A 20760-nucleotide genomic window follows, 5' to 3' on the forward strand; every position below is an offset into this window, starting at 1 on the left:
AAAAACAAAACAAATGCCAATTATTGACAAAATTAAGACATAAGTTGTTCATAAATATAATTAGCTTAGGTTCTTAGATATATATAGAACTTTAAATCAAATAAACAGAATAAACTTCCTTTTTAAGCACACAGCGAACATTTATAAAAATAGACCATATTTTAGGTTATAGAGGAAACCTCAGTAAATTCCAAGGAATCACAGACTGTACACTCTGAAATAGATATAAAATTTGAAATTAATAATGATTAATAAAGGCATTATCCATGTGCTTGCAAATTACCTAATATGTTCAAATATTCCCTGAGTTAAAAATGGAATTTTGATGGAAATTGCACACAATTTAATGTTTATGGCAAAGAAAATATTTATTAATGCTAGCAAACTGTTGTAACAAATCATCCTAAAAATATACAGTGGCTCAGAATACACAGTAGACATATGTTCTTGCCCATCTGAACAATCAAAAGTGATTCCAGATTTTTGGAAAGTGGGGTAATCCTTTATATAATTATTCACAGAAACAATTTAAAAGAAGCTGTTCAGTCTCAGCAGGTGGCTTCCATAATACTGCATTACAAGAGCCACAATATTATTAGTTTTAAGAGAAATTAAAATTAATCCACAATGAGATATTACTAAACACTCACTAAAGTGGCTAGCATCGAAGACTGATGATACCACAAGTTGATAAGGACATGGGGCAACTGGAAAACTTGGCCATAGTTTATGAGTGCAAATGGATTCAATTATGTTGGAAAAATGTATTACCTATTATGCTGAAAAATCAAATACACTAAGACCAAGCAATTTCACAGCAAACACGAATGCATATGTGCACCAAAATTAATTCCTGTTTCCTCCCACCTCCTCAGGAATATCCCCTCTCTCTTCTATATCATAATTTTCCCTCTCTCCTATATCTTTCCAGTTTCAATACCGTATGCTATTTTTATCCTATTTATTAGCATTCTCTTAACTCCATTTTCCCCACCAGCTATTACATCATTTCTTCACTTCTAATTGGAGCAAAATGTCTTAAAATTGTTAACTATGCTTGCTTTCTACTTTCTCTTTTGCCCATTTCCTCCTAATCCCATTCTAATCGTGTTTTCACATTTATCACTCTGCCTACTCTTGTTAAGGTCACTAATGACGTCTATATTATTAAACATTAAGAACAGATTCTCATATCCCACTTTTGCTGTCTACCAGCAGCATTTCACATGGTTTATCACTCTCGTCTCCTTGTACTTTAAAAACCTTGCCTCCTGTGATATCCAACCTCTTGGTTTTTCTCCTATATCATTTCTTGCTCTTTATCAGTATCTGTTATTGATTTTTAAACAACTACTTCTGTGCTAGCACTCAGGGTACAGTCCTCGTCTCTTCTGTATTTCCCTAAGTGATCTCATCCAGTCCCATGAATTTTAATTCCACTTATATGTCAGTGGCTCCCAAATTTATATCTCTAATCATTGTTCCTGAACTTCAAATTCTTGGTATCCTGCTATTACGATGTTGTAGTACTGTCACTGCTTTGCTCATATCCTTTTGGGCTTCACATATCATTCCATGTGGCTCAACTTCCAACTGCCAGCATCAGCATCTCTGCCAATGGGCTTTCTCTGAGTACTCTATCCATGTACACAGAGTGTCAGATGCACCAGAAAGTCAATGTCCCCTGTGAACATCTGTCAGTCAATGGCTGATCAGAGTTGGTATGCAAACATGCCAGCTCCCTTGCCTTTCGGGTAGGATAAACATGATGTTTAGGGTTCATACTACCTTCAGAATCCAGCTGTGGAAGTGGGATTCATTCTCCCACAGTGCTAACCTGCTTGATAACACAATGTTCATTGACTACCTTCACTTTCCCACCTCACTCACCAATCTCCTACTGATGTGTCCTGGATTTGCCTCCCAAACGAACTACTTTATACTCAAATCTTTGCCACAGAATCTCTTTCTGGAAGAACCCAAACTAAGATATATATCTCAAGCCTAACATGTAAAGATCATTTTTTTTATTCCCAAGACAGCAGTCAGCAAGAAAAAAGGAGGATAGAAGTGCATACCCTTCTGGCATTGGTCAATGGTACAAAGTTTTACTTAGGCAAGATAAATAAATTCTGGAAATCTAATGTATAGCATGTTGACAATACTTACCAAGACTGTATTACATACTTGTAATTTGCTATGAGGATAGGATAAATTAAATTAAATCTTCTCACAACACACACATACACACACAATGGTAACTAGGTAGAGATAATGGATCATTAATTACCATGATTCTGGTAATCATTTGAGAACATATGGGAACATCAAAACATAATGTTGTACACCTTCAATATATGCAATTTTTATATGCCAATGATATCTGAAAAAAGCTGTTAAAATTATTCAGTTTTGTTATTTTAATATATATTGAATTTGTATTTAAATTAGATACCCCATGTTTATCTGTAAGAACCAGCATCATCACCTCCAGAAATGCCATAGTTTCTGTAAATTCTGAGAGCAGTTTTTCAACTGTTAGTATTGATTATGAGTCCTTTAAACTTTCTAATACATTCTAATTTTTCCTACAAAAAAAAAAATACACCCTTACATTACAGAGCTTTGTCTAGAAGTTTAACACACCAGTTTGGCTGAAGGAAACTCAGTTCCATGAGCATCACAAAAGGCTCTCACTCTGACCCAGGAAATGTTCTCTGTAACCCAAGTGGGAGGAATGGCCTGAGCTCAGGATTTGATAGATTTGACATTTACTCAAATGATAAAATCCTTATTTCACTAAATTAAATGACATGGAACTGGTGGGGGAGGGCAAGGATATTCTCTGTGTCTGGGCCAATCCCTTGCTCAGCTGTAAACAAACTTTTAACCCTTAGCCCTAAATGCTAAATCTGTCCATACTGAAGATTCTAGAGATTTCTGGAAATGTCTTCTCAAATCAGAACAATTACCCAAGACAGAAGACTAATATAGTTAAATCTTATATATATGTGTGTGTGTGTGTGTGTGTGTGTGTGTGTGTGTGTATAAAATAGGATCCATTCTGTAAGTCTGACACTAGAATATCACTGATATCCAAACAAAAAAAAATCAACATGATACAAAGGCTCTTGGACTTAAGGCATTTTAAATTGATCTATCATGTTGTGCAGTTTCAAAGTGGGATGCCCTATACACATTCTAGTTTTGCCTGATTTCCTTTCCACTACCATGATGGCAGTGCCCAATAAACCCCAAGGTCCAGATATAACAATATTGATATGTGTTTATTCGATTTATGTTCCTCAAATTAGTAACTCTGTCAAGGCAAACTTTCTAGAATGCTTCATAAAAGACCCATGTTATTGAAAAAATGTATCCACTTTAGTATGGCCACATCCCAGTGGATGGAAACATCTGACTCTGCCAGTACATCCCCTTTAATCTTTCCTTCAAAAGACCTTGGAAGTCAGCATTTTCCTAATTAAAAATCACAGGAGATACATAAAAATTATGACTCCTAGGCTTCTCCAGCAGAGATTCTGATTCAGTAGGACTAGGAAAGAGGGTCAGGAAATTGTGATGAATATCAGCTTCCTCCTTTCCCTCCTAGACTCTATTTGATTTCCTCTCTGGATGCACAAGGTATTTAGCAGACACTTAGCTAGATCTGGTGACTAACATTCTCATGGAAACAGTGGGCCAACACCCTGACATAGGTGGTATTTGTCTAAATTAAATAGGCCAGTTTCATTAAGATCTGTTTCTCTCATTACACAAATTCTTTCAGGAATTCCAAGACCATCAAAATGGATTCCATATTGTTACTCAGTCAGTGGAATTTTAGCCTCCTCAAGTCTTGCAATAAAATGTGGATTAAATATCAGTTGTAGAAAGATCACAGTGACTTAGGATCCCCTGTTCAGTACCACTTGTCACAGCTGTTCCAACTTCCTTGGATCTTCAGTTATTAGCCCATTAATTTTTGAAATATCACCAGGCATAGTGTGAAGGGGAAAGGAATTCTGGGGCATCTCTTACTAGGATTGAAATGTTTTGGCTCTCCTTCCACTTATAACTTTTTGCCTTGAACTATTCACCTGGCCTCCTGCAAGTACAATCTGGCCAAGATGTTAAGTCCTTCACATGTTCATACGTTAGTGTGCTGTACTCATTACTATGCTCTTTGGTCAGATACAGCCTGTCATTGCTTCAAAGTTCAAAATTTAGGGATAATGATCTTGCCAAGTATAACCTGTATGTAGTAGACTGTTCTCTTCCCTTCCTAGTGGGAGATTCTAAATATTCTCTTGGAAATGGAGAGAAAAAAGGATTTAAATCATCAGATATTCCTGTTGATACTGCATATTTGTTGATGTTCACTGACAGCTTATATACTCAGAATAAAATTGGTCAACTTAAGATCTCCTATGCTGTGGTGACTTCTCATGAAATTTTGGATGCTTATGTTTTTATATGAAATTAAGCCTGCACAAGAAAATGAGTTCATAGGAGTTACTAGAGCTGCAATTCTTGATTCTGGACTAAAACAAATATAGATGCTGATCACAAATATGCTTGGTGCCTATTTTGCAACAGGGAAAATTTGAAAAAGTAGAAGATTTTTTACTTTAATGGGAACTAAACTATCTCATGGAAAATTGCTAGCTGATTTTCTACAGTCTTCTCAACTACCTTCTCAGATAGCAGTAATTCATTGTGGATCACAAAGGGCAGGATGATAAAGTGTTGAAAGGCAATGATTTTGTTGACAGCTGAAATTGCTGCTGTTAAAACATAGCATATTCCAAACTTAGAAGCTCCATTTTTAAAACTATAGGGAACTTTTTTTTTTCATTTGGAAAAACATGCTTTACAAAGGAAATGGGCAAGTGGATTGAAAGGTGGACTAAAAGAAATTTGACTGCACTGTAGGAATTACCTAACAAAATAATTCATATACCATAGTTCCTATTTGTTTAGGCAGTGTTGTCATGTCATCAGCAAAATTATCTGAGTAAAAGATGATTTTAAAGGCACTAGACTCTAACCTACTTGACAAAAGATGCCACATAAACAGAGGAAGTTCTCCCCCACCTGTTTTTACTAGAAACCTGATGGAAGCTAGATTTCATAAAATAAATGCCTGTGGAAAGTAAGATATTTTCTCTAGTTTGGGGGTATATGATGTTTGGATGGGGTCAAGTCTTTCTCTCTTCAAAAAGCTAACTCTCAGAGTGTGGTAAAGTCTCCCTTAATACACATAGTTCCTGATTTGGGGACACCGGTGCGTGTTAAATTAGACAGAAGTAGTCATCTTATTTCTACTGTCACAGGAATTACGCATAAGTTTAAATATTCTTATATGCCTCAGTCCTCTGAGAAATAGAACTAATAAATCAAACTCCAACAAACTCAATGGCTAAGATTCTACAATATGCCATAATAAGATGGGCTAGAGTTTTACCACTGATTCATTACCACCAGAACAACCTCCACAAGGAAGCAGAGAGGCCTATGAATTTGGTTCTGAGGTCATGTGCCTGATTTAACCTAATTCTGCCATAATCATGTGTAATGCTTAAAGGGCTTTTCTCTCCCCTAGAAACCTTGAAACACAAAGTTGTGCGGACCTGGTCACTGAGGTTTCATCTACGTGAAAGTGTTCTGCAGGAAAGACGGACTATCATCCTGCTGGAGAGAACTTGTCTCATGCTGGTAATCACCTGTATGGTCATCACAGTGGAAGAAATGTCCAGCTGGATTTGTGTTTCCTATGTGAAGCCAGCTCCTCTGGAGAACTGGACTGTGTTCCCCAAAAAAGATGTAAAACTTAAGTTTTCTAAAGCGACTGATACTGGTACAGAACTCAACTGAAAGGAGGTATTCTAAAAAACTTATTACTATTGTCACGGATAATGTCACTGTCCTTTTCACAGTGGGGTTATTTCACTTACTTTAAGAATGACATTTTACTGGAGAGCAAACTTGTTATTTGTTAGGATTCAGAATTTGATTGCTTGAAATGGTTTAATGCCGGAGGAAAAGAATCCCACAAACCTTTCAAAGATACTCACTTGTATAATCCAGCACCAATTAACTCTAAAACAACTCAAGATATCGACACTAATTTAAAATGACAGAATTGTTCATATTTAAGGTCACAATTATATATTGAGGCAATTATTAGACTATACCAAAAGAGATGAATGGTATAGAAAAGAAAAATATCTAATTAATAGTTGACACAAATAGAGACTGCAGAAGACAGAGGTACAAATTCTCTCCAGGGCCAGGATAGATAGATAGACAGAAATGGATGGCTATAATTCGTGGACATTTAATTGGCTGTTGCAGTAGCATAACTATTAATTTAGATTGATGCAAAAAAATGGCTACAGGGTGGATTTGTTCTAAAGACTTAATTACAGTCATGTACATTAACACTGGATTTTCAATTTATACCCTTAAATAAGTGCTTCAAAATAAAACTGATGCTAGATAATGGCCATGGGTGTCTTTATGTTTTACACATAAGAAACATGGCTTAGAAAAATGGAACAATTATTGAAGGGCCTAAATGATGGCATAAGTGTGATTGACTGAAACTCAGAAGACATTCAGTAGGTATTGCAAAAACAAAACCAAACAATAAACAATAACAAAGTAACTCTTACCTAGATCATCAAGCTCCAGAATGAATACTCTTTAGGCTTGGATTAGGTACAAGCTGATAAGGACCTACAAAATAATATGTAGATAATTAATCATTTCACAATATAACCAATTTAAAAATAAAATATGAAAAGTTTTACTAAACAAATGGTCATCCCAGGTATCAGAGGAATTTAGGATGAATTATGATATGTGACAAATAGTACTTCAAGTTCTCTTACTTGAAAAATAGCTTTTGCTTCTCTTGAGAAAACATACGACATGAGTTGTGTCTCCATGGCTACATAAAAATATAAGATTTATTTGTGTTTTTTAAATCTCTTTAGTGGGTTACCTGGGATGCACATCATATTCTGGTGTAATGCTTATTTAATAATAGAACTGTTTTCTTTCTCTTCTACTTTTATAGAATGGTTTCTGAATTATGTAGGATAAATAAAAAGTGAAAAAGAAAAAAAATTCTCCCTGGTGAAAATAAGGGAGGAGACGTTCTTCCTACCTTTTCTCAGAGAAACTTTAGGGAACTTGGAATTATAAGTTCTTCCTCTGTTTCTATGAAGTGTCTATAAAGTTTTTTTGAAAATTAAATAACCGTTTTCTATCTAGCCTTTCTGCCCAACTCAATTCAATAGCTGCTTCATGTGCTCTAGCCACCTGAGACTAATTACTGTTCTGAGAACAAGTGATGCTTCCCCATGCCTCAGTGCTGCCGGTCATTGCTGATTCTCTTAAGTACCGTGCTCTGCGAACCTTTCTTCTCTAGGAACGTGCAGTGCCACTCCTTGTACCTTCTCCTTTCTCTACTGCCTTGGAACTTTGTCAAGATTAAGAACAAGATGTATCCACATGCCTCTGTCAATAATTAACTCTGACAGAGCTTCCAGGGTTGGCATAGGGTGCTGCATTGTGCTACTTCTCCTGGGCTGTCTTACTCATTTCTCACGAAGACTGTCATTTAAAAACCTCAAAAATGAGAGGCCTTAGCTGGGTGGGTGGAGGTAGAGATGGTAGTGAACGGGAGGATGATTTCTCTCGACTTCTCCTTTTGAGGTATGTCACTGGACAGTGATATAGAAAGGGCAGTATCTAAGACATTTAATAGCACTTCTACCAGGACCCAGATGACTCTGGTCTACATAGAAGCAAAATATCCTGCTCTTTAGAAGGACTGAACTCAGTGGAGATGGGTTGGAGTATCTGTAAAGGCAAACAGGACACTTATTGTAAACATCTCCCAGGCAGAGAGAAACTTTGCCCTGGATTTGTAAGTAGACCTATTTTTATCATTTGTGAATAAATCTCTTCTTTTCTTGAGGATTTGGTGAGGAAGAAGAGGAATAGGCCTTATGAATGGAGAAAAGTATAAATGTACAAAGTAACAGTTAGAAACATCATCTTTTCTGTTGACATTTCTTCTTTGATAAGGCCTCTGGAAACTGGTCTTCTAGAAACATATTCCTAGACTTAGGGAAAATAAAATGAATATTCTGAATGGTTTTCTTCCACAGTCTACTGAGGTTTTTGTTTTTTTTTTTTTTGAGACAGAGTCTCACTCTATTGCCCAGGCTAGAGTGAGTGCCGTGGCATCAGCCTAGCTCACAGCAACCTCAAACTCCTGGGCTCAAGCAATCCTCCTGCCTCAGCCTCCCGAGTAGCTGGGACTACAGGCATGCGCCACCATGCCCGGCTAATTTTTTCTATATATTTTTAGTTGGCCAGATAATTTCTTTCTATTTTTAGTAGAGATGAGGTCTCACTCTTGCTCAGGCTGGTCTCGAACTCCTGAGCTCGAACGATCTGCCAGCCTCGGCCTCCCAGAGTGCTAGGATTACAGGCGTGAGCCACCGCGCCCGGCCTATTGAGGTTTTACTACAAAGACCTAATAGCTTCACTTTCACTATTGAACAATGTCATTTTGTTATTGATCTTGACATTTTTTTCCTTTTTCAGGTGATTAATATTGCTTGCCTTATGTGCAAAAACTCTTTACATTCTGTAAGCTGTAAGAAATTTCAAGGTCATCTGAGGCTGAGGGATGCAATTTTCATCAACATTGTGAGCCAAGACATAGTTATTTGAAAAATTGTTTTGTTTTCCTGACTATATCATTCTAACAAATTTCCTGGAAAAGAGGAGAGAGAGTATGTGACACTAGAGAGACCACTATGGAGAAGGGCAGTAGAACTGAGCTTTTATAACTAATTCACCAACGTAAATTCTTCCCATGTCTTTGGTCTCAGTTTCCACATTGCTAATATTCCTAAAATGGAGATACTGTAACTAATGAGCTTTTATTTCTTGATATTCTGGTTTACTGATTATTATCTCTAACAAATAGCTAAGCACTATGTCTGAAGTAACGATACCTGTGGCTTTTTCTAGAAGCCTCTAATTGTCTACAGATACTGTAGATATTGTGAGAGAAGGAAAAGAAACCAAGACTTAGAACAAGAAGTCTGTGACTTAGCTCTTGAATATGTTCTCTAATAGTTGAGTACTTTTGTACAATGTATTCCCTCTCTCAGCCTCAGTTTCTTCAGCTACACGGTGGAGAATTTGGCATCTTCTTGAAAGGGTAGTTAGGGGTATTAAAGAAGATAATATGAATAAATGCACAGTAGGAAATCAGATTCTTTACAGTTATCAATTATTTTTATGGTTGTATTGCATTTATGTTGTGGATATTATTGGCCTCAGAAAACTGGCTTTATTAGCACAAACTAAAATTTATCCATTATATTATTTGTACTTTTCTTGATAATCAAGTTATATATAATTTTTCTTCTCATTGGTAGAGAGCATTTTCTCAGATGACATGTCGATTAATTCTTTTTATCTGTGCTTGCTTTGAAGGTATTGCCTATGAAATGCAACTTTTGAATGTTGAGGTAAGCACAATTTGGGATTCCTTTTACTGTTGGAGACTATAAATTTGTTATGCTCGTAATCTATATAACTGTAGATTTTCCCCATGAGCATTTGGCACCCAAAATTGTGAGCTGATAAAGTTATACTGTGGCCTTAGGCTCAGAGTTTTGCTAGGCAGATGTGATAGAAAGATAGATGCAGAAGAATGGAAGGTAGTAGGCAAAGAGGAATACAAATGAATGTTGGTAGCAATTAGGTTGTTTAGGGAAACAATGCAAATCAGGTTTGGCTGAGACACTATAACAAAATAGAGGAATCAAAGATGTCTTTATATGTCAAATAAGATCAGATGTAGTGTCTACTTTCTGAGAAAAAAAGAATATGTTGATATCAGAGAGTAAGATATTTCAGATTTCTTAAGTAAAGCAACTTCAGGTGACAGCAATATAGAACATCTGGATTTGTGAGTGGGTGTCAGAAAAAGACAGTACCACATGAAAGTTTAAGGTAATAGGGATTTGTGCCACTACTCATTCAGTTTCTTACAGCAGAAACCTCTTCTGGCTTATTCTCAATCTTCCTCCTCCCTCAGCTCTCACTTAAAATTCATCAAGTTGGAGCTTCATCCATAAGTATGTAAATCAAATATTTTCACTTCTTTCGACATTGACCTAACGCCAGACCAAGCACCCTAACTGTTTTTATGCTTCTTTTTTTTCCCTCATGCCCCTCTAAATTTGTTTTCCCAAATTCAGTGTAGATTACATATAAAAAACATGATCCAACTATGTTCTGTTTACAAGAAACTCACCTTATCTGTAAAGACCCATAGACAGAGTTGAGAAATGACATTCCACATCAACAGAAACCAAAAGTGAGCAGGAGTAGCAATATTTACATCAGATAAAACAGACCTGAAATCAAAAACAGTAAAAAAAAGACAAAGAAAATCATCATATAATGATAAAGGGATCAATTCAGCAAGAGGATATAACAATTTTATACACACACACACACACATACACACACATATACGCGCACACACTCCACAGGAGCACCCTCATTCATAAAGCAAATATTCCTGGACCTAAAGAGAGAGATAAACAGCAATATAACAATAGTGGGGAACTTCCACACCTCACGTTAGACAGATCATTAGACAGATCATCTAGCCACAAAATTAACAAAGAAACATTGGACTTAAATTGGATTTTAGACCAAATGGACCTAACAGACTTTAACAGAACATTCTACCCAACAGCTGCAAAATAAATATTCTTTTCATCAGCACATGGACTATTCTCCAAGATAGAATACAAAATAAGTCTCCACTGATTTTAATAAAATGGAAATCATATCAAATGTCTTCTCAGACCAAGTGGATTAAAAGTAGAAATCAATACCAAGAGGAACTTTGGAAACTATATAAATACAAGAAAATTAAAAAACATGCTCCTGAGTTACCATAGGGACAATGAAAAAAATTAAGATGAAAATTAAAAAAAGTTTTGAAACAAATGAAAATGGAAATACAACATACCAAAACCTGTGAGATACAGGAAAAGAAGTGCTGGGGGTGCAGGAAGTTATAACACCGAATGTCTACATCAAAAAAATAGAAAGATTACAAATTAAAAATTTATCAACACTCCTCAAGGAACTAGAACAGCAAGAACAAACCAAACACCAAATTAGCAGGAGAAAAGAAATAACAAAAATGAGAGCCAGACTAAATAAAATGAAATAGAGACTAAAAAACAATACAATGGATCAAAAAACCCAAAAAGTTGGTGCTTCAAAAAGATAAGCAAAATTGTTAAAGCACTAGCTGGACTATCCAAGAAAAGAAGAGAGAAGACCCAAATAGACAAAATCAAAAATGAAAAAGGAGACATTTCAACTGATACCACAAAAATACAAATGATCACCAGACACTATTATGAAGAACTATATGCCAATAAATTTGTAAACCTAGAGGAAAAGGATAAATTTCTGTAAAGATACACTTACCAATATTTAAACATGAATAAATTGGAACCTATACAGGCTAATGAGTAATTATATTGAATCAATAATAAAAAAAGTCTTCCAAAAAAGAAAAATCCAGGACTAAATGGCTTCACCAATAAATTCTACTGAACATTAAAAGAAAAATTAATACCAATTCTTCTCAATCTATTCAAAAAAACTGAAGCAAAGAGAATTCTCCTAACTCATTCTATGATGCCAGCATAACCCTGATACCAATACCAGACAATGACACAACAAAAAAATAAAACTATAGGCCAGTATCCCTAATGAACATACACACAAAAATCCTTAACAAAATGCTATCAAACAAAATTCAACAACACATTGAAGGAAGGATAGACTATATGAATTGAAATTCTTGCAATTCCAAAATCCTATAATTTCCAAATTTTAGTTCTCTGTAAATGTTTGAATATTTTATGGAAATCTGAAAAACCATAAGTTCAATTAGATACTTAAAACATGAAATATAAGACATTTCTCAACCATTAAATACCTTGCCCAATAAACATCTTGCATGGTATTTTATTAAAATGACTTTAATTTCGTGTTTACACAGTGGGGTCACACAAATGTAAAATATAGGCAATACTACTTACAACAATCTTTCCAGTATTGCCTTTGCATGATATAAAAAGTATAGCTATCTAAGACCATGCCCCCATTCTAATAAATCAAAATCTTTAGAAGAAAGATCTGGTGTCTATAATTTTGAGCAGCACCCTAGTTTAGGCAAACACTGACAAAATCTTTTAGTCCTAAAATGAGTTTAGCATTGAGAAAAATCCAGCTTCTGTACAGAATTTGGGAGAATTTTACTATTAATATATTTGTTATGGTACAATCAATATAACAGATGCAAAAGAGTATGTACCTTAAGGAATTTGTGATTTTACTTCTTTTGTATGTATTGGTTCTGAGTAGGCAGGTGGACTTGAGATAGTGGAAGCCCTTCCATACAATTCGTTTTCCATTTTGGGTACCACACAGATAGATAGTGATACATTCCCCTTTACCTCCCACCCAATGATAATTATGCTGAACTAGAAGTCCAAATGTTCATTTAAAATTTATTTAACCAAAGAAATGTAGATTTAATATTTGAAGACAACCAGGTCCATGGGCATTACTCCCTAAATATTTGTAGTAATGAGAGAATGATAAATACAAAAACTATTTGACATTTCAAGTGTTTGTTCTCTATTTTATCTACCCATTAGAATGAAAATTTATAGGGCAAGGATAACTTGTCTCTTATGTATTTGCTTTGACCTAAGTGTTTGTCTTTTTCCTTCTGGAGATCTTGGGAAAGAGATGCTTTAGCAAATAGTGATATATTTACACAGGTAGTCATTTGTTCTTTGCTGGTTGACATGTTTATTAACACCTACTATATGCTAGGATCTATGCATTATGCTAGTAGTAAGATGATGAGAATAATCAGATATAGTTGCTGTCCTTAAGGCACTATATATATATTCGTATTATTATCTAATAGTGAATGGAAACTTGTGCCCTTGGGCCACTACTCAGTACCAAGAACTTTGCTGTGAAGTTTCACAGATGCCCCCTAACTTAGTTCTTGTAAGATCTAGACATGCGGACACACTTAAGCCCCTCCTGTAGCCTCAACTTTAGTGTGATCTCAAGACATTGATATAACTGAGAATAGGAAAATTCAAAATGAAAGACAGTGTTGATAGAAATTCTGTGTTTATCTTCTAGATGGATATAATCCCTCCACTGTGTTGATATGATGGATATGAAATTGTCTTTCACCCGAAGGACAATGAACTTTAAGGGAAACAGCCTGTGCTCAGTTTGAGAGTGAGACAAAATATCTCCCAGAGAATATCATGACTCAATTTTTCTCATGTGTGTAATATTTTAAACTTTAGTATCATGTGTAATGACTTATGTTTTCAAAAATGAGGTGTTCTGAGCAGTTCTGTCTCTGGCCTAAAGATAAAGTTCATACCTGGCACGGTCTTCCATCTATATATAACTAGAAGGTGTGATGACACTTTGCCTGCCTCCAGTTGTCACATTTATGGTTTCTTTGTTGTCCTTAATATTGGAAATTCCCGGCCTACACAGAATTCCTCTTTTTATTGACCTCATGAATTTGACTGTCCGCTGCCGTCAAAGTTTCACAGCATCTTGTAGACTTCATAGATTTCAAAGTGCTTGAAAGGAGATCTTAGTGATTTCCCACTTCACCACTTTTAAGCGAGAGCATCTGGGTTGAAGCAGTCATGACAGGCTAGAGCTCAGGGTTTGCTTACCGCTGCTTCACAGAACTGCTCTACAATTGTCTATTTTACTTAACAAAAATTTCCATGGAATATTTCATTTAAGAAAATAGTTATTTTTAGGTAAAATTGAAACTCATTTTTATAATCCTATTTTTTAGGCCAAAAATATCTAGATAGTAATTCAATGAGGTGGTAAAATTTCTTCACATATATAGACCTTGAATAAATGGGTGGAGATGTCATGTTTTTATTAATAAAAGGGCCACTTAAAGGCAAAATGACAGAGGTAATGCTCTGCATCAGCATGATTGAGCACTTTTAATTAGAATCCCAAGAATAAGTTTTGTAACTGAACAATGGCTCACGATGTTAAAATTCCCTAGAAAGTGTAAATTAGAGGAAATTACATAATTCAATTAGGGATTCTCCCAGGAAGATATACTAATATGCCATAATAGGATGTGTATCTATATAGTTTTCTAAATAGTTGAGAAAAAAATCTCTCTCTTTATATATCTGTATTCAATGTACAATAAAACTGAGTTGGATTTCTGTATGAAGTACTAAGTTATTCAAAATGCATCAGTGGCAAAATTGACTATGCCTTCGGCAATAATAAATTTATATAGCTCTCATATCTTTTTTATTAATAATTTTCATTTAACAGGTACAGAAACAAACATAATAATTCTATCAAGAGCACAATTCACAATTGCAAAGATGTGGAAACAACCCAAATGCCCATCAATCCACGAATGGATTAGTAAACTGTGGTATATGTATACCATGGAGTAGTACTCAGCTATAAGAAATAACGGTAATACGACATCTCTTTGGTTCTCCTGGAGAGAGTTGGAACCCATTATATTAAGTGAAGTATCCAAAGAATGGAAAAACAAGCATCACATGTACTCACCAGAAAATTGGTTTCCCTGATCATCACCTAAATGCACATCGGGGAAGGATACCAATTGGATATCAGACTGAGACAGGGGGTAGGGGGAGGGGATGGGTGTATGCCTACATGATGAGTGCATTGTGCACCGTCTGGGGAATGGTCATGCTTGAAGGTGCTGACTCACGGAGGTGGGGGGTGGGGGGAGGGGATGGAGGTATGACTACATGGTGAGTGCCAGGCGCACTGTCTGGAGAATGGACACGCTTGAGGCTCTGACTCAGGGGGATGGGCGGGACATGGACAATGTATATAACCTGAGCTTTTGTACCCCTATGAAGAGCTGAAATTAAAAAAAAAAAAAAAAGAGTTGGTATATGCTTGTTGGACCATAGGGAAAGTTTTAACATTAGGGTACAAGATAGTTACTTTTCTTTTTTTTTTTTTCTTTTTCATAATACTATGGGGATACAAATATTTTGGTTACAAGTAATGCCTTTGCTTCGCCCAAGCTAGGGCTAGAGATGTGCCCTTCCCCCATACAGTGCACTCTGTCTTCATTCATTGTGGGTGTACCCACCCCCACGCCCCCACATGACCGCCAATGAATATTACTACCATGTGAGCACCTTAGTGTTCATCAGTTAGTACCAATTTGATGGTGAGTGCATGTGGTGCTTATTTTTCCATTCTTGAGATACCTCGTTTCGAAGGATGGGCTCCAGCTCTATCCAGGATGATATAAGAGGTGCTAGATCACCATGAAACCACATATTGTCATGTAATCTTCGACAAAGTAGTTACTTTTCTTAATGCTAACTTCTGTAATGTAGGATTTTCTTCATGTATTTATGTAAGAATGACATATAGAATGAGAATAGTGAGGTTTTGATCTTGTGTCTTAGTATAACAAAATGCAAATAAAATAAAAATTAAAATGTAAAATCCATTAAACTATGAGGACATAATTCTTGTATTCATGTCCAAGCGTATGTCCTCTTTGAACAGAGACAGTTTTATTTTAGGCTTTCTAATCTGGATGACCTTTCTTTCTTCTGTCACTCCTTCCCTCTCTCTTTTCTTACTGACTTCCCTCCCTCCTTTCCTCCCTTCTTTTTGCACTCTTTCTTTCCTTCTTTCCTTGTTTTTCGCCCAATTACCCTGGAAACAACATCCCATACAAACATAAATAGAATTAGCAAGATGAACATCCTTGTCTCATTCTCAGTCCCAGAGGAAAGGATGCACTCTTTCAACACTTAGTGTGGTAATAGTTTCTTTTTCTAGATATCTTTATCAGTTTGAGAAATTTCTCTTCAATTCTATTCCTAGACTTTACATGTTTTTTAATCATTAAATGGAATTTGATTTTGTTAAAAGCTTTCTGTGTGGCTGCACCTGTGTCTCATATAGGGGCTTTGAAAACATTATCAATGACTAGTATTCATCTATTAAGAATTTGTTCATAGTTCTCATGGTGGCCTGGTACATGCACAGGCTTTAAAATTTCTCCAGGTAATTCTAATGTGCATTTGGTTTTTAAAAGTAATAAAACCTTAAACATTTTTTGAATTAAACTTTCCACTCTTTTTCATGCTTGATTATTTTGTTCCTTTCCAACTTATCAGCTTGGAAAGAATTCTCACATCTTCTCCACCTTAAAATCTATAACTATACTTACTATTTTCTCTCCTCCTCAGAGTTCTGGTTTCATCAGATTAAATTGTCCCCTGCTGAGGGATAATCTTTTGAGAAAGCATTTGTGAGGTACCTCTCATGACCTACTTTCCAACCTTCAGGGAGGGCAGAGAGCCTCTCTGTCTTATCTGCCCTGGGCATCTACCTTACCCCCACCAAGCTCCTCACTCACAGCTCAATAAAAGAGAGTTAGCTGGAGGAAGATGCGTGGCTGAGGGGGAAAGGGGAACAAGATCTCCACAGTCGCCAAGCTGTTGTTTCTCCAAACTTGTTATCTCTCTCTGTGAGGTAGATCATGTGGGGGATCTAGGGAGATGGCCCTGGTGTGTAGCATCGCTAAGAGGACTGCTCCAGAAATAGCCGTGCCTATTCCTACTTTTTGTCTGAATAAAACCCAGTTTGAAATGCCCATACTGACTCTAAACTCAGCCAGGCTTCTTGCGGGCTTCCCCAAAGGTTTTAGAGAGCAGGCAGCTCCCTCTCATGTCTTCCCACGGGTCTCTTCCTGGCCTCTCTCACTCATCTTTAGCAAGGCCTTTTGTTGACATGTTTTGTTGAATAATAAAGTTGGATGAACAAAAGAGCAAACAGTCCACCTTAACCAGGGATCTTGTGGGTTGGAGAAGTCCCTTAGGAGTAAGAAACTTTCTAAACTTGGGCCCTGAATTGCGTTTGCCTGTCGATTGGAAATGGTCCACATGTCCCTGTGCCATTGTAACAAACATTCTAAAGGATTTTCCTCCACAGACTCGATCAAATGCCTTTATTCTCGTTATGGATCAAAGCTCTTTTCATCACCTTGACCCTTGTTCTTCACTCTGGTGAGTAAATTTTTCAGTCCTTGGTGGAACACTTGACATGCCCTTGAAATGCAGGAACTTAGGAATGGTGTGTCTGTTTTAGTGGGTTTGCAATTCTGAAACTGGTAAAATGACGTAGAACATACTACAAATTCCTTTTAAATGTTTCATCAGTGGATTGCTTTTCCCTCATTAGTGAAATGGGCCCGGAGTGATGATTTAGAATGAACAATAGAAATTAGTCTTTTGGGCATTTCTAAACTGAAGGATGTTGACTACATTTTTTTCTGTTGTTTTCAGGAGATTAGATTCCATAGAAGTTAAATTTGAAGGGCAAGGAAGGAAGAATCTCCTCTTGATCTAATATTCCTTGACAACCTAATGTTTGCTATTTTTAGTTCTCTATTCTGAGTCTCTAAAATAGAGGCCTTATGTAAAGAAGAATTTATTGATACTTTGGTGACAAGTTATTTTTCTTAAATTTCAAAGTAGTCCATGAATTTCAGAAAAAAGTATTCGGTGATGAATAAAGCACTGAAATTAGAGCAGAATTTGTTCATATTTAGGTGACTTCATGCAGGGCATTGTCCTCTATCACAATAAAAGCCTCTTCTATAAAACTTAAACATTGGTACCTTCAGGCAAGGTGTTAAGAGTTATCAACGAATAATATATGATACTATTTTTCATACAATTCGATTAATTTGAGGATTAATTGTTTTTTAAGATTTAGATATTTTTGATAATTTGTGTTTTTGGTATTGGCATAAAATTCTCACCTCAGTGGCAGTGGCAGTTTGTTGAGTAGGTTGCTTGCGTAAATATTTGCTACCAAGGGCTTTTTGCCTTTTTAAATTGTTCTTTGGTTGCAGAAACTGTCATGAGAAGAAGACGAAAAAACAATGTCTTGGTAAGTTACTACTGGTTTATTTGGAATTTGAAAAATGTAAATTTTTAATTGTTTTTCAACTTTAAAAATCACAGCAAAATTGACAAGACAAAATGTACAAAACAGTGATTTTTCAAAAAGTAACAATATATACGTATTGTTATTACACCAAAGTCAAGTAACACCATCTAGCAAGCAATATAAAACCAGTTGGTTTTATCTACACAAGGTGATAATTTGTTTACCTATTCAGTATTTCAATCATTGGCAGTTCTTCTGTGTTTTTACAACACTGAGATATGTGAATGTGTATCTAGAGTACAATGGTTCATCCTAACAAAACAAAAGGAAATAAAGTACCACCCCAATTATCCATTTGTAGAAGGGAAAACACTAATAATTTCTACATGTTCACATAGTGGACTATTATATTTACATGAAAATAAATGAAATATAGTTCTAAATGTTAGTATGTGCAAAGCTGACAAGGGTGTGTGCACATCAAGTCATATATAAGAATATAATACAGTATTGTTTTCTTTGTGCCAATTACCAAGATATCTAAAACTATACCGGATATATAAATGTAGTAAATGTACATCTTTATGAGTGGTGAAATTATAAAGAGAGGCACAGAATGATAAGCAGATCTTTCAATTTGGTGATTTCCTGTAGTGTGGCAAGAGTAGAGGATATGAGGCATGGGTGGGGAAGACCATGGGTGGCGGTGATGGGTGGCAACATGGTGAAAAATCACTCAGCCCCACATGGCCCTTTTCTTAATAGAAGCCTTTTAAAAAAAATACTGAAAATATTTTATTATTCATTAGGTTGATGATTACGTAAGTGTTTTCTTTAAACTTCAATATAGGTCATTGATAGTTAAGGACTTATATTGCCATTTTGGAATTTGTTTTATGTTTCTTTTGTAACTCTTCTCTTCTCCTTATCTTACTAGCTTTGTGATTAAGTGATTTTCTCCAGTAGTATGTTTTAATTGGCTCCTTTTTATTTCTAGTGTATTTGTTATAGAGTTTTACTTTGTGATTACCACGAGACTTACAAAAAATTCTTATAGATATCACAAGTTATTTTAGAGAGATGAAAACTCACCTTTGATCACAAAGAAAACAATGGAACAAGGAAAAAGTTAAACAAAAAAACCTATACTTTAATTGCATCTGCTCCACACTTTGACATATTGTTGTCTCAAATTGTGTATTTATGTATTGCCTATCTCTTAACAGGTTGCTGTAGCTGTTATTGTTAAGATAGATTTCTCTTTTAGTCTTCCTATAACTAATAGAGTTATGAGTGGGTTGCATAAAACAATTACATTGTTAGCATATTCTGAGTTTGTGTGCTTACTTTTACCAGTGGGTTTTATACCTTCATATGTTTTCTTTTTGCATGTTTGTGTTTTTCTTTTAGATTGAAGAAATTCCATTAGAATTTATTGTAAGACAGGTATGATAGTGAAGAATTCCCTCAGCTTTTGTTTGACTGGGACTTTATCTCTTCTTCATGTTTGAAGGATAGCTTTGTTGGGTATAGCTTTCACTTGGCAGTTTTTCATTTTGTTTTTTTTTTTAATTTCAGTACATTGTCAATGTCATGCCACTCCCTCCCTACCTGTGAGGCTTCTCTTGAGAAGTCTGTAGCCACACATATTGGATCTCTTTTATGTGTTACTTGCTTCTTTTCACTTGCTGTTTTTAGGATCTTCTCTTTGTCCTTGAATTGTGGGAGTACCTAAGGGTAGTCTTATTTCAGTTTAATCTTTTGGTGATGCCTGACCTTCCTGTACCTGGATTTTTGTATCTTCCTTAAGTTTTGGGAAGTTTTCTGTTATTATGTCTTTGAATAAGCTTTCTACCCCTTGCTCTTGTTCAGCTTCCTTTTGAACATCAGTGATTCTTCCATTTTCTCTTCAAGGTAATTTTCTATATCTTCCAGAGATTCTTCATTCCTTTCCAGTCTTTTTTTCTTTTCCCTTCTCTGACTGTGTATTTTCAAATAGGGTGTCTTCAAGCTCAATGATTGTATCTTTCATTTGATCCATTCTGCTCCTGAGAACCTCTAATGATTATCTTAATTCAGCAAATATATTTCTCAATTCCAGGATTTCTGTTTCCTTTTTTCGTTACTGCAGTCTCTATATTAAATTTATTGAATAAATGTATACATTGCTCTTCTGAGTTAATTTGGAGATCACTGAATTTCCTTACAACTGCTAGTTTGAAGTGTCCATCAGAGAGCTTGTCTATCGCTGTCCTGTTTGGGTCAGTCCCTGGCTCCTTGCTTGTTTGTTTGCAAGGTCCAGGTTCCCTGTTTGCTGGTTGTTTCTTGTGGATGTACAATTATGTCTTTGCATTGAAGGATTACTTATTTATTTCAGTCTTCTTTGGCTTGTTTTGTTTTTTATTGGATATGTTTGCTTAAAGATTCCTTTGCAATTAATCTATTAAATATCTTTTTTGCTAGTTTACAGCCTCTTTCTCAGCACAAGTTGGTACCTTAAGGCCAGATTTGCCGCAGCTCTAGCAAATGTTCAAAGCCCTGCCCGTCTCAGAAGGGGAAGGTGCCAAGAGGATCCCCCAGCAGTGCGGGCAGCCTGGCTGGGGGTTCGTGGCCTGGAGAGCTGTGGAA

General features: G+C 35.8%; 1 protein-coding gene across 8 annotated transcripts in view; it reads left to right on the plus strand.

Annotated features, from left to right (window-relative positions):
* Positions 1 to 20760, plus strand: part of LOC123638115 (ovomucoid-like) — an 88449-nt gene that overhangs the window by 60091 nt on the left and 7598 nt on the right. For 2 of the 8 annotated variants that reach the window (XM_045551480.1, XM_045551479.1), the window contains exons 2-5: positions 5606 to 5883; positions 9529 to 9563; positions 17155 to 17243; positions 18095 to 18132. In XM_045551480.1, the coding sequence (XP_045407436.1) occupies positions 9556 to 9563; positions 17155 to 17243; positions 18095 to 18132 (135 nt within the window). In that variant the 5' untranslated portion in view covers positions 5606 to 5883; positions 9529 to 9555. Of the gene's footprint in view, positions 1 to 5605; positions 5884 to 7625; positions 7940 to 8484; positions 8731 to 9528; positions 9564 to 17154; positions 17244 to 18094; positions 18133 to 20760 lie in introns of those variants that run through there. The other 6 variants (XM_045551485.1, XM_045551483.1, XM_045551481.1 and 3 more) reach the window with 6 other exon arrangements.

This window comes from Lemur catta, chromosome 5 (genome assembly GCF_020740605.2).
Source record: "Lemur catta isolate mLemCat1 chromosome 5, mLemCat1.pri, whole genome shotgun sequence".
NCBI classification, from domain to species: Eukaryota; Metazoa; Chordata; class Mammalia; order Primates; family Lemuridae; genus Lemur; species Lemur catta.